Below are 13,594 nucleotides of genomic sequence, written 5' to 3'. Positions count from 1 at the left end.
GTGGTTTTTAGTGCAGGTTCATTTGTGACATTTATTGCCTTCATAATGTGCTTCAGACAAATGTGTTGTAAGGAGGAAAGGATGAGTCCAAAGCCCTATTAGTTCTACTATAACTACTGTACAAATCCACTCAGTTTAGTAAAAAAAGAAGACACTATTATTACTTTCAGAAACTTCAAACGTATCCCCAAGTGCAGTCACTGAAACCGTCTTAAAAAAATGTTTTTATGTATAGCTACAATATCCCAGAAAAGTGAGTACCCCCCCTAGTAAATCTTCTCAAGGGACAATACTATAGACATGAAACTTGGATATATTTTAGAGTAGTCAATGTGCAGCTTGTATATCAGTACAGATTTACTGTCCTCTGAAAATAACAACATACAGACATTACTGTCTAAATAACCACCATCAAAAGTGAGTACACCCCAAGTGATAACAGCTGTTAGCATGTGAAACCACATTCATCATGTTCATGTTTTTGTCTGCTTGAGTTGTGGATCTCGTATTAGCAGTGGTGGATGAAATACACACAGCATGTACTCGAGTAAAGTTAAAATGTGACTCCAGTAAAAGTGTCCCTTTTAACTTTTCACGTGAGTAAAATTACAAAAGCATTCGCCTTCGAGAGTATCCAAAGTGTGTTCCTTTTATCAATTTTATTACAAGACTGTTGCTGAATATTATAAATCAATGAGTCAAACACGGATTGATTTTTTATATTCATTATCTAATAAATTCTTTTCAACTACTTCAAATTAATTGCGCAAATAAGGTCACGTGTGTCGTAGAAAGTTCGAGCCAGGAGTTTCTTCCCATCATTGATTTCCTGCTGTGCTTTTACACATAGAGCAACATTTCTTTTGGTTCGCATAACTTTATAGTATTCAGTTTATCATAATGTGTGTAGCAACAAAACAATTACAACCTAAACTAGTTGGATTGTAGTTAAACTCACACTTATTATTACCTTTAATTGAGGTCATGTCATAAAGGTTTTTTGTGATTGTACTGAATAAGTCCTGAACTGAGTTCTGTGAGAGGAATCTGCAGTGCAGCATGAAACACTCATTTAAAAGACATATATGCTCAGGATTATAGATGTTGTATGTAGCTTACGGCTACAATCAGCTAAGGACTTCTTGGTTCTGAAAATTTGATCAATTGTGAACAATGACGTGTATTTAATTATGCAGTAAATGCATTCAGGGTGATATTTATACATGAAGGGAAGCTCTCAGAAATATATCCATATTTGTGGACTGCTCTAAGAATATGTTTTACTCATCCAGTGATGGAAGCTGAAGCAGACAGGAGCTTTTCAAAGCTGAAAATAATCAATGGGGGGGACGTTGGGTCATGGCGTGATTCACTCAGGGCGTCATTCAAGCTAATCACCGCTTGGTGTATCTACTTATCACCAACATGAGTTCAGCATCAGTTTAACAGGAACATTTTGAGAGAAACAGCCAGTACTATCAATTATAACAAGAGATGAGTGATAGAGCTGCATACACACGTATATCTTTTGCACGTTTCCCCCCTACTCCTTTCCTCTTTTTCTGAATTGGGATCCTGAGGGTTTAGATCTTCCATAATATTTGGATTCAGCTCTCCTTACTGACGTCAAGTCAAGATAATTTCTATAGTGCTTTTCACAACAGACATTGTCTCAAAGCAGCTTCATAGAATTTAAGACTTATGTGTATTTATTCCTGATGAGCAGCCGTGGTGACTGTGGCAAGGAAAAACTCCCTTAGATGTTATGAGGAAGAAACCTTGAGAGGAACCAGACTCAAAAGTGGAAACCCATCCTCATTTGGGTGACATCAAGAGTGTGATTATAGTCTTTAAACAATACAGAACACTGGAGAGTGAGAACTAACATGAGCACTGGAATGTAAGATTATGAGTAATGTTCTTTCTACAGTCTTTTGCAGTCATTGTGGTTGTAAAACCAGGAGCTACTGAGCAACTCACGTGACGTCACCCAACCCAGTGCCTCTCCTTTCTGTGAGTATGAGTGAGGCAACTTCTCCGGTCGGTTCATTCACCATGATCTGAAATAATAATCGACCCGACAGGGCAAATGAGCGGTAAAAAAAAAACCTCAGGCTCGACCCTGATTGGTGGCTTGTGTGATTGACTAGTTAAGTTTTTATCCTCATAAAATGACTTTCCTCCACTGAGTATTAGAGCAGATACAATTTTGTTCTTTGAGTACAATTCTCTATAAAGACTCTCTAAAGATTTGAGAATCAGAATTGTTGCTCTCCACAAAGATTACAGAGGCTATAAGAAGATCGCTAACACCCGGAAACTGAGTAACAGTGTAGTGGCCAGGGTCATACAGAGGTTTTCCGAGAACGTTTCCATGCAGAACAGGCTACGCAAGGGTCCACCAAAGAAGTTTGATTCCTCGTGCTGTGCATCAGGTGCAGAAGCATTGCTTTAGAGGTTGCAGAAGTGGAAGGTTTGCTTGCCAGTGCTCAGACCATCATCAGACCAAGCATCTGAAGCTGGCTCACAAAAAAAATGCGGTGCTGAAGACAACCTGTCCAAGAGCATGAATTACTGAAACCATGTTCTATGGTCTGATGAGACTAATCTAAAGTTGTTTGGCTCAGATGGTGTCCAGAATGTGTGGTGACCTCCTGGTGAAGAGAACTAAGAAAATTGTGTCTTGCCTACAGTCAAGCATGGTGGTGGTGGCATCATGGTCTGGGGCTGCATGAGTGCTGTTCGTACTGGGTTGCGGTCCATTAAGGGAAACATAAATGTACTGTGACATTCTGAAGCAGAACATGATGCCAGGACTTCAGAAACTGAGCAGAACAGCAGTTTTTCAACATAATAATGACCCAAACACACCACCAACATGAAACTGCTTTGTTGAGGAAGCTGAAGGTGATGGAGTGACCAAGTATGTCTCCAGACCTAAACCCTATTGATCACCTGTGGGCGTCTTCAAGTTGGAGATGGAGAAGCACCACATGTCCAACATCCAGCAGCCCTGTGAAGTCATTATGGAGAAGTGGACGAGGATCCCAGCAACAACCTGTGCAGCTCTGGTGAATTCCATGCCCAGGAGTATTAAAGCAGTGCGATATATCAATGGAGTTCACACAAAATATCGACACTTTGGACACAATTTTGATACTTAGGGTGCACTCACTTTTTTTTGCCAGATATTTAGACAATAATGTCTGTATGTTGAGTTGTTTATATATTATTTATATATTATAACAATATAGAAACGTGCTTTTATTTTGTTAACATTGCAGCAAAAATATTATTAATAATAATGACAATAAAAATTATTATTAATAATGTCGAAAATCTAAAAACGTAAATTTATACTACTATTAATTTTAAAATTGTAAACTATTATGAATTTTGTAATAATAGTTTTAGATTTGACTATTATCTTTTATTATTATTATTATTATTATTATTATTATATTAATCATAGTAGTATATAAACTCATCACAGCTTCCTTTGTAATTATTATACGTTTAATTATACATTATTAATACCAGTTCAGATTTTTATTAATAAAAATTATTTAATTCCACCCCCCCCCCCAAACTCCCCCTCCTGCATCTTTGTCTCGAGCGCCTTCCAGCTGCGGTAACCTTGACAACCGCTCGTGACTTGCAGCCGGCCGTATAGGCTGGCGCATGCGCGCGCGGACCGAAGCAGCACCGGATCTCCCGCCTGTGAAAAATCTTCATTTCTTTTTTTAATCCCCCCAAAAAACTCCCGGTAACCGGAGCCATGTTGGCTAGGCTAAAGCTACAATAAAACGCAGAATCACCGTTCATTCAAATATTCAACTTTTTTTTTTTTTTTTAAATAAAAAGAAGAAACAAAAAAAAACCCGCCTCCCTCGCGCGTCATATTCATCGACACCTGTGAATGCACGCGCTCCGTCCGGATCAAAGAGAAAGAAAAAAAAAATACAGGAATTGGTGTGATCCGGACAAAAGGCTCGCGTGCGCACGCGCTCTCAACCCCCCCACCTTACAAGGCCTCTAACGTGCACCGAAAAAAAAAGTAAAAAAAAAAAAAAATGTAAAAGACTCCCGGTGCTTGCTTTTTTTTCCGGTTCCGGCAGCTGGCGGGAGACAACTTTTCTCCGCGTCCGTTTTACAAGACCCCCCGCTCGCGCACACACGCAACCACCCACACGAACGGGGGCAAAAAAAAAAATACCAAAAATACCCCACGAGGGGACAATGCGCGTGAGAGATGAGAGGTGGCACGCGGCGCTGTTTACACACGCGCACAGGCGCGCGCGCGCGCAAGACAGCACCCCCCCCCTAACACACACACACACACACACACACACACACACATCGTTTTCACGCGCTCCCGCCGACTAGTTTTACTAGTTACCACCTGGTAATCGCGGGCCGCACACACCTACTAACTAGTTGCCTGCGCAATTATGGGATGGATTGTCATGGCAACCGACCAGACGTCACGAGCCGGAGCTGGGCATGTGCGTTCCATTTTCGTCTCTTATTTCCAGGAGCCGTGCGTTTCTGGATAGAGCAGGAAGACGGACTCCAGACCTCCAGACCTCCAGGGAATTTTTGGGCTGCTTTTTAGTAAATGAAAAAAAAAAAAAAAAAAAAAAAACCCTCACCTTCAGAGAGACCTTAAGAGACCTTCTCTCTCTCTCTCTTTTTTTTTTTTTTTTTTTTACAAAAACGAAAAACAAAAAACCTTATCCTTAAAAAGAAGGCATTTGCTTTCTCGGGAGTTTGCACGACTTTCAAAAAATTTTTTAATTTCCCTTTTTTAAATTCCCTAATTCCTCCACCGGACGCAGCGCACGGATGTAATTTTTTGTGCGTGAGGGCGCGAGCGCGCGCGCGCGCGTGTGTGTATGAGTCTGCGTCTGTGTGTGCGTGTGTGATGCGGTGAAGATGCCCGGATCGCTGAGCAACGAGGAAGAGGGCCAGGACGATTTGGATTTTGAAGACGACGTGCCAGGTGAGGGGAGTGCATGGAAGTGGACATGGGAGGAGGAAGAGGAGAAGGGAAGGAAGGAAGAAAAGAAAGGAAAGGAAGGAGAAAGGGAAGGCGGGAGAGAGGGAGGGAAGGAGGGATGATGGAGGGAAGGAGATTGGGATGAAGAGAGAGGGAGAGGGAGTTTGTAGCTTTTAGAGATGTTCTGCTTCTGGGTTCGATGCAATCAAAACTCAGCTTCTAATAAAAAAAAAAATATGGGGAGGAGGTGATGGAGCTGGACGCAGCGAGAACAGAAATGTCATAACCACGTTGTCATAACGCGTCATGAAGCTCCTGGAGTGTTCCTCTTGAAGCTTTTAGTCTAGCCGAGCATCCTTGGAGCCTGCATGGCTTTTGTGCTTCCCTTTATATTTCCAGAGCGTTTTTTCTTTTGCACTTTGACAGTCATGGCTTCTGATCTGTAGACAAGAACAAAATGCACGTGTCGTCTTCTTTCATGCATCAATATTTTTATTGCAGAACATTTTTTTTTACATTTGTAAGCAAATTGTGAAATATTGTATCATGTGGCAGAGCTCCAGAGCTCCAAGGCCGGCTCTCTGCTTTTGTCTTTGGCCAGGATTCCTCCAAAGAGCCACGTGTGACAGGAAAACATCACCTACTGTACACACTCACCCTACTTTTTCACCATCTGCATTCGGTCAGACAAGGAACATATTTTTGGTCATTACAATCTTACAATCCAGGGATCATCCATACACTTCATCTTGGTAAAATAATAAACAGATGTTCTGAGATTTAGCTTTGTAGACACGTTCTCCTTTTTTCTAACCTGCTGGATGAGTGACGGAAATCTACAAGCGTCCAATACTAAATGGTGTCTTCCATCCATTCCTGGTATTCCAGTGAAGATCCTCTGTATTTTCAGGATTGATGGAAATCACTGCAATTATTCCATTGGGTTTGTTGCCAGTAATTTCTTTTTCTTTTCTTTTTTTCTTTTCGCTTTCTTCTCATTGCATTGCCCTTCGTGTGAAGTTGCACACAATCCAGTTGCAATAGTTTACAAAAATTTTGACCATAAATACCATTGATTTCTGTTTTCCACCTCCATCTTTATCCCGCGTTCCTTTGTAGACCGTATAAGTAAACATATATATATATATATATATATATATATATATATATATATATATATATATATATATATATATATATATATATATATATATATATGTTATTTTGTTTGCAGAGATAGAGAATTAGAGATAGAGATAGAGAATTAGAGATAGAGAATTGGAAGAATTGGGATAATCATATTGATTTTATTAAAGGATTAAATTGAAAATAGTCTATGTATAATATGACAAAAGTTTGTGGACACCTGACCATAGGTTTGTTATGTGCTTTTGAGAACATCCCATTCCACATTGTAGTTTCCATTTGCTGTTATAATACCCTCCACTCTCCTTGGAAGATGTTCTACTAGATTTTAGAGTGTGCTCGTGAACATTTGTGCAAGGGCTTTAGTAACGTCAGGTGAAGTGAGGAGGCCTGGAGTGCGATCAGTGTTCCAATTCAAATCCAAAGGTGTTGAATGGGGTTGAGTTCAGAGCTCTATAGCAGACACTCAAGAACGTCCACATTCTTCCAACCCATGTAACGCGTATCTTTATGGAGCTGGCGTTGTTCTGTAAAACAGGTTTGGTTCCCATAAAAGGGAAAATGTAGCGTGACAAGCATCCAAACGATGACTTTGAGGGAACATTTTGGATAAGAACCACATATGGAAGTTAAACTCAAGTGTCATGATACTTTTGTCCATGCAGTGTAGCAACCTAGAAGATTCGGCCATTAGATGATTGACACACAAAAGTGACACGAGTCTAGGAAGCCCCGCCCCCTTCCACCAATCTCACATTCTTCTGGTGGTTCCTGGTGGAAGTTAGGATGCATAATCTTTTAGAAGATAATATATTTGGCCAGCATCGTAACCCACGCATGGCCTTGATCGCACGATTTAAAGCGATTACGTCCATGACGCCCGATCTTTAAGAGAGATGACGTTTAAATCCAATATCCTCCCTAGAATTTTATTACAATTCGCCGCCCGGATGTTGCCTCATCTGCCTTCACTTCCTCTTAATGCGAATCTGCAGTGGATCTATTTTCCAAAAACAGGCTTCTAATGTTACTTTGAATACACCCCAAGAATCGAGGGAGCTCCTCTGTAGCTAAACAAGACTCATCAATCTCACAGTCACATCAGTCTCTCCCTTCCTGCGGGGTGCAGGTGGCACGCTGGGAGAGATGTGATGAAGTGGCCTCGAAGCCGGGCCACGCTTACGCTTCTTTATACCACTACGGTGTCCGGCTCGATAAAATCAATGCTGTCATAGTTTTCTTGCATTCAGCGGACTCGGGTCGCTCAGAAATAATATCGGGCTTTGAACTTATCCTTAATGGAACTCATCCTTGATAGAACTCCTCGAGTCCTTCGGTTCTCCTTTGATTCATTTCTCTTCCAGAGCAAATTGATCCCAAAAAAAAAAGAACCATAGACAGAGCTGAAGATTTGAGATCAGATTTTGCATTGGAGCGACGTGATTATTCTGCAGATTGAAGTATGTATAATTCAACAGCAGATTTGCTTTTTTTTTATTGATTCTGGAAAATGGCGTTCAGACTCCAGTGAAGGTCATACGTGTGCACGAACGTATGTCAGCCACGTGCCTTCGGAAAGGTGAGAATGCACAAAAGCTAACTAAAGATGCCAGGGCATCTCTATAACCAAATCCATAAACTCGCCTAGGCTCCACCCATTCATTTCCATGATTGCTGTCCTGATACTTTTGTCCATATGGTGTAGCAACCAAGTAGGGTCATTGTTTTCATGAACCATTGTTGCTTTGTAAACAAAAGTGCATCAATTATCATATAGAAGTCTGATGTTTACCTCAGAGTTCCATAATTTAGTGCTCTAGTACAAGTTATAACCTATAAAAGATACCAAAAAGGAGTCATTTTAATAAAAACAAAAAGTTAGATGATTCGAGTCGGTCTAGGAAGCCCCGCCCCCTTCCAGCCATCTCACATGCTCCTGGTAGTTCCTTGCATTTCAAGAACTTCGCTAGAGAAGTCGATCCAAATCAGTAGGTAACATCAGTTCGCTGCATTTGTTAGCATCTTTCAACCAAACATAGCAGCAAGCGATACCAATCATCTTTTCACACTCAGCGTAAAATGACGTGTCTTTTATCTGACACGGGTAAACGGCTTCGTTTTATTTTTTCATTTGTTCATATGAAAATCAGGCACAAAACCCCAAAAAACCAAAGGAAATCAAATCCATAAACTCCCCCAGCAACACAATCCACACAATCTATTGGATAGCGCAAGTTAAAGAGCGCTAATCAAGCCCTCGACCTGATTGGCTGAATGTAATGCAGTAGCCACTCCCATTTGCATTTTATTTGTAAATTTTTTTATTAATCTTTTGTTGGAGTGTCGAATGTTGGAGTTACTCCAACAAATAAACCCAACAGCAATCATTTGGATAGACTAATGAGTTCAATGGAGCTCTGCGAAATAATTTCCAGATCGTGGTCCCTTGCCGAATTTCCACAGAAAATTAAAAACGAAAGAAAAAAATAAACCGTTCAGTCCGTAGGCCCGTTTTTCTGAAGCGTAAAAGATTTAGTACGATTATTATAAAATACCATGAACTTTCTACATGTTACCACTATTTTCTACTTGAACTTCTTTTCTTTTAGAAGGCACCATTTTACAGTTACTTGATCATCTGTTGCTAAATTATCCAAAGAAATAGAAAGTTAGCATATCAGATAAGGAATAACACACACTGGAATATGGAGATAATCTGTTAATATGAATCTGTGATAGAATGATTTCTAATTGAATAAGAAATACACTATATGGACTAAAGATAAGATTCGTATGTGCATTTTAAACATCCCAGTCCACATTTAGTCCCATTTTACTGTTTACATTTTGTCCCCTTTTACTTGTTATAATAACCTGTACTCTTCTTAAAGGATGTTCCACTAGATTTTAGACTGTGATTGTGGAGATATACCATGTACTTACTTTACTACTATTTTCCACATCTTTTTTTTTTTTTATCAAAAGTTATCCAAAATAAATAAATGTATTTATTAGCATATCAATTAGCATATCATATAAGGAATAACACATGCTGGAATATGGAAATAATCCGTGCTGGGGTGGTGTGATACGGCCTCATGTGAAGTGGATTATTTCTTTTAATTCTTTCTTATAAGATTAATTTCTTGAAACGTGTTATTCAGAGCTGAATCGAAATTTTTGTTAATAAATTAAATGCCAATTGCCTTATAGAGCAGTTACGTTAATGGTGCTGTAGTTTTGGGCAATACAAGTAGTTTTAAATAAATGACAAAAATAAACAAACAAATACACTGCACTGCAAATACAGTGCACTTTATACCACACCTTATGTGTTTACTGTTTACTGTACATAAGCACACCTCGTATCCATAAGCATACCTTGTATATACACTTTTTCCTCATATATATCTTTATATCTTTATATATTTAATATATTACATAGTTTATACTCTTTATTTATCTGCCTTAATTTTTCTTTGTTTTCTTTTTCTCCCCATCCTATTCCCTCATGCCGGACAGTCGTATAAAGCATTTCACTGCATGTCGGACTCTGTATGCATGTGTATGTGACAAATAAAATTAGATTTTTGAGAAACCATAAAGAGAAACCATAAACTCCTCTGTCCTGAGGAATTTCCTTTGGTGGAAAACCTTCTGACTGTTACAAAACTCCGATACTGGAGACTTATATTAACGTTTCCTCACAGAAACCTTCACTATCGACATTTAAACCCTTTCCTTTGCTAAGAATTAATCTATTGGGTATGTGGTAAACCTAAAGTACAGGCTTTGTTAAATGAACTCTGTTACTATAGAAACAATTAGCAGGTTTATATTAACCTGTCATTTATATTACTGACGTCTAGAGCTGAGGTTGAGGTCCTCATGCGAGAAAAAACAGCACTATAGCATTTATTTTTGAAATAAACTACATGGACTAAAGTTTGAGAAGATTCTGGGAAGATGTTTCACGAGATTTTGGTGTGTGCTTGTGGAGATTTGTGCTCATTCATCCTTAAGGTCATGGGTAAAGTCAGGTACTGATGTAGGTGAGGTGAGGAGGCCTGGGGTGCAGTCAGCATTCCAAATCATCCCAAAGGTGTTCATTTGGATTAAGGTCAAAGCTTTATAGCAGGCCACTCAAGATCTTCCACACACTTCAAACGCATGTAAACTATATCTTCATGCTGCTGGTTTTGTGTACTGGGCATTGCCATGCTGGAACTGGTTTGGGAGTCTTTAAATAAAGGGGGGGATTCAACGCTACAATATCCAGAGACATTTTTATAAAATTGGGTGCTGTCAACTTCAACCTCATAAGTGCTGGAGAAGTCAGGTGTCTCAATACTTTTATCCATATGGTGTATATAATGGAGCATTATAGGAGGTGAGCGCCAGCCCCAGCTGACGTGGTCATTTATATAAGCCATGCTCAATAACTACAGATTTATTAAAAAAGGAAAGCCATTCGATAACATGTCAGAAAAATGCTATGGATGAGAAATAATGTTTGTAAGTAAGCACTCTTTCAGAATGAGGTTTCAGATTGTTGTTGTATTTTAGTTCCTGCTCTTAATATAAATGTATTACTGGGTTTAAAGCTACTTTTTTAAAAAGTGAAAGAGTTCAAGAATAAAGGCAGAATATATATATATATATATATATATATATATATATATATATATATATATATATATATATATATATATATATAAAAAAGGAATATTGTGTAGTATTCGTATGAAAAAAAACCAATAATTATAAATTTATTCGAAAAATATTGTTTGCTCCATATAAGTACAATTTTCTTCCTTGACATTTAACAAAGTTTTTCTCTAAATATTAAGTAAAAGGAATTTTTTTGGATAAAACAACAAAAACATGAAAAAAATTTTTTTTTACTTGAATTATTGCAATTTCTCCCTCATATAGATTATTAGATATTATTACTTTTTTCTAGCTATATCACAAGAATTTTAAAAATAAAATCATAATTTAGTGTTAAAATGTAATACATTTGAGATACACTATATGAACAAAAGTATTGGGACACCTGACTTTTCCACACTTATGTGGTTCTTCTCCACAAAGCTTGAAGCACACGATTATATAGGATGTCATTGGATGCTGGGGATTCCATTTTTTTCTTTACTTGAGATACTGTGGGAGACCCAAACCAGTTCTGACATGACAGTGCTCTTGTGCACAAAGCCAGCTCCATGAAGATAAGAATTATATTCGTTGGAGAGGAAGATTTCCAGCTATAAAGCTCTGACCTTAACCATACATCACAATGACCTTGTGGCTGAATGAGCATGAATCTTTTTAACTCCACTCCAAAATCTAGTGGAACATCTTCTCAGAAGTGTGGCGGTTATTTTAACAGCAAACGGGGACTAAATGTTGGATGGGATTTTTAAAAAGTACCTCCATATTGTGTTCATATAATGTATGTGAAAGAGCTGCAATGATTAAAGAATAAAATTGTAAGGTGTTAGTAAAGTCAGGTACTGATGTAGGTGAGGTGAGGATGGTGCAGTGAGCAGGAGATCTTCCACTCTACCCCATGTAAAGCATATTAATCTGCGGGAACATGTTTTGTGAAATTTTGGAGGATAAATAAATATAGCTGGAAATGTCAGGTGTCCCAAAATTTTTGGACAAAGATTCTATTTCCGTTTATGATCAGTAACCTTTGAAGGAACATGCATGATGTTGACATTTGTACAAATCTTTTGCATAACTTAACAGCAGATACTTGCAGGACGTCATCTCGGGTATTATCTAGATCCATATCAGGTATCATTGGGATCAGTGGGATTAGGACATCTGTTGCTCGTTCATCTATCTATCCATCCCATGTTAATAGTCAGGAGGATCCACAAAGCGAACACAAAGGCCTTTTTTTCTGGGTGTGTGTTTTCCTTAGTAATGATTAGCGACGGGGCTTCTATTGTTAAACAGCGCACAGAAGATCAAACATGCTCTCTTCCGCGAGCCTGGACGCTTTAGTGAAGGCGCTCTGAATCCAGCAGGAATCGCAGAAAGCTTCTGCCGCTAAATAACCCTCGAATGCCCTCTCACAGAGCGGTTAAATGGAGGTTAAGTGGATTTTAAGGATAGCGTGCAGGAGATACAGAAAGCTCCTTTTTTTCCTCGATTCCCTCGGGGTGCAGTGCAGGATTTGAGACGTGCTGCGTATTTCATGGCCTACCGCCTGAGCAGCAACATTAAGAGAGAGAGCAAGAAAGAGAATGAAAGAGAGAGAGAGAGAAACTCCTTCTCCATCATTACCATCTCTTAACCCTGCTGCTCTATTCATTACATAGAAATGCGAGTCTCATTGCCACAGACCATTTTTTTCGATTTTTACAGCTGTACAAGTGTGAAATATAGTTAAAAGAATCTAATCTCTATTTCAATTATAAACCGTTTTAATATAAAAACAGACTTGGACTCTTAGAAAATCTCAAAACGGGTTATTGGTTTGTTTTAAACTCTCCTTTCTTATAAGGAGTCTCAGAAAACAAAAAGTTATTCATTTCACAGACTTCACATTATTTTTATTAGGCAGCAAGTAAACATTTCGTCCTTAAAGTTGATGTGTTAGAAGCAGGAAAAATGGGCGAGTGTAAATATTTAAGTGAGTTTGACGAGGGCCAAATTGTGACGTCTAGACGACTCGGTCAGAGCGTCTCCAAAACTGCAGCTCTTCTTGGTTGTTCCTGATCTGCAGTGGTCAGTATTTATTAAAAGTGCTTCAAGGAAGGAACAGTGGTGCACAGCGACAGGGTCGTGGGCGGCCGAGGCTCGTTGATGCACTTGAGTGAAGGCTGGTCCGTGTGATCCGATCTAATAGACGAGCTCCTGTAGCTCAAATTGCTAAAGAAGTTCATGCTGTTAATGATCGACCTGTCACGACTGTTTTGGAAGCAAAAGTGGAACCAACACAGTATAAGGCAGGTGGTCATAAAGTAATGCCTGGTCTGTGTAACAGTTAGCTCCAGTCCACTGAGTTGTTTGTATAGTCCTGTTTGTCTGTGTCTAAATGCTAATTCTAGCAATAGGTTTTTTTTTGTGATGTTATGCTAGTAAAGTCAGGTACTGGTGCTCTTTATAGAGCTATCGCTTTCTTTAGGAATTCTAAACTAAATAAAAAAAATGAATACATTTACATTCTAGATTAAACCCCTTCACATACCTGAGCATCTTCCGAGATGAAGATGTGTACGTACGGGTGTTAATGTGATGAAGTCGGGTCATAGGACATGTGCATGGTGACAGGATGAAGCTGGCTAAGACAAAGAAAAGCTGTTTTTATTGACATAACACAGGAGAAACAAGGTAAATTGGTTGTGTTGCGCTGAGTGGGTCATAACTCTACCGCATATCGACCAATAATCCAGACAACAACAAATCAACTGGAATAATCCAGAGTCAGCACCA

At 38.9% G+C, this 13,594-nt stretch overlaps 1 protein-coding gene across 1 annotated transcript in view; it reads left to right on the top strand.

The window, feature by feature from the left end:
* Positions 1-4,623: 4,623 nt before the first annotated feature.
* chd5 (chromodomain helicase DNA binding protein 5) overlaps positions 4,624-13,594 on the top strand; it is a 46,099-nt gene continuing 37,128 nt past the window's right edge. Inside the window, exon 1 of the mRNA XM_083535205.1 lies at positions 4,624-5,002. Coding sequence (XP_083391331.1) covers positions 4,936-5,002 — 67 coding nt within the window. The 5' untranslated portion in view covers positions 4,624-4,935. The remainder of the gene's footprint in view (positions 5,003-13,594) is intronic.

Source organism: Silurus aristotelis, assembly GCF_946808225.1.
Source record: "Silurus aristotelis genome assembly, chromosome: 29".
NCBI classification, from domain to species: Eukaryota; Metazoa; Chordata; class Actinopteri; order Siluriformes; family Siluridae; genus Silurus; species Silurus aristotelis.
Note: the sequence above shows the minus strand (reverse complement) of the source record. Positions and strands in the feature narration are given on the sequence as shown.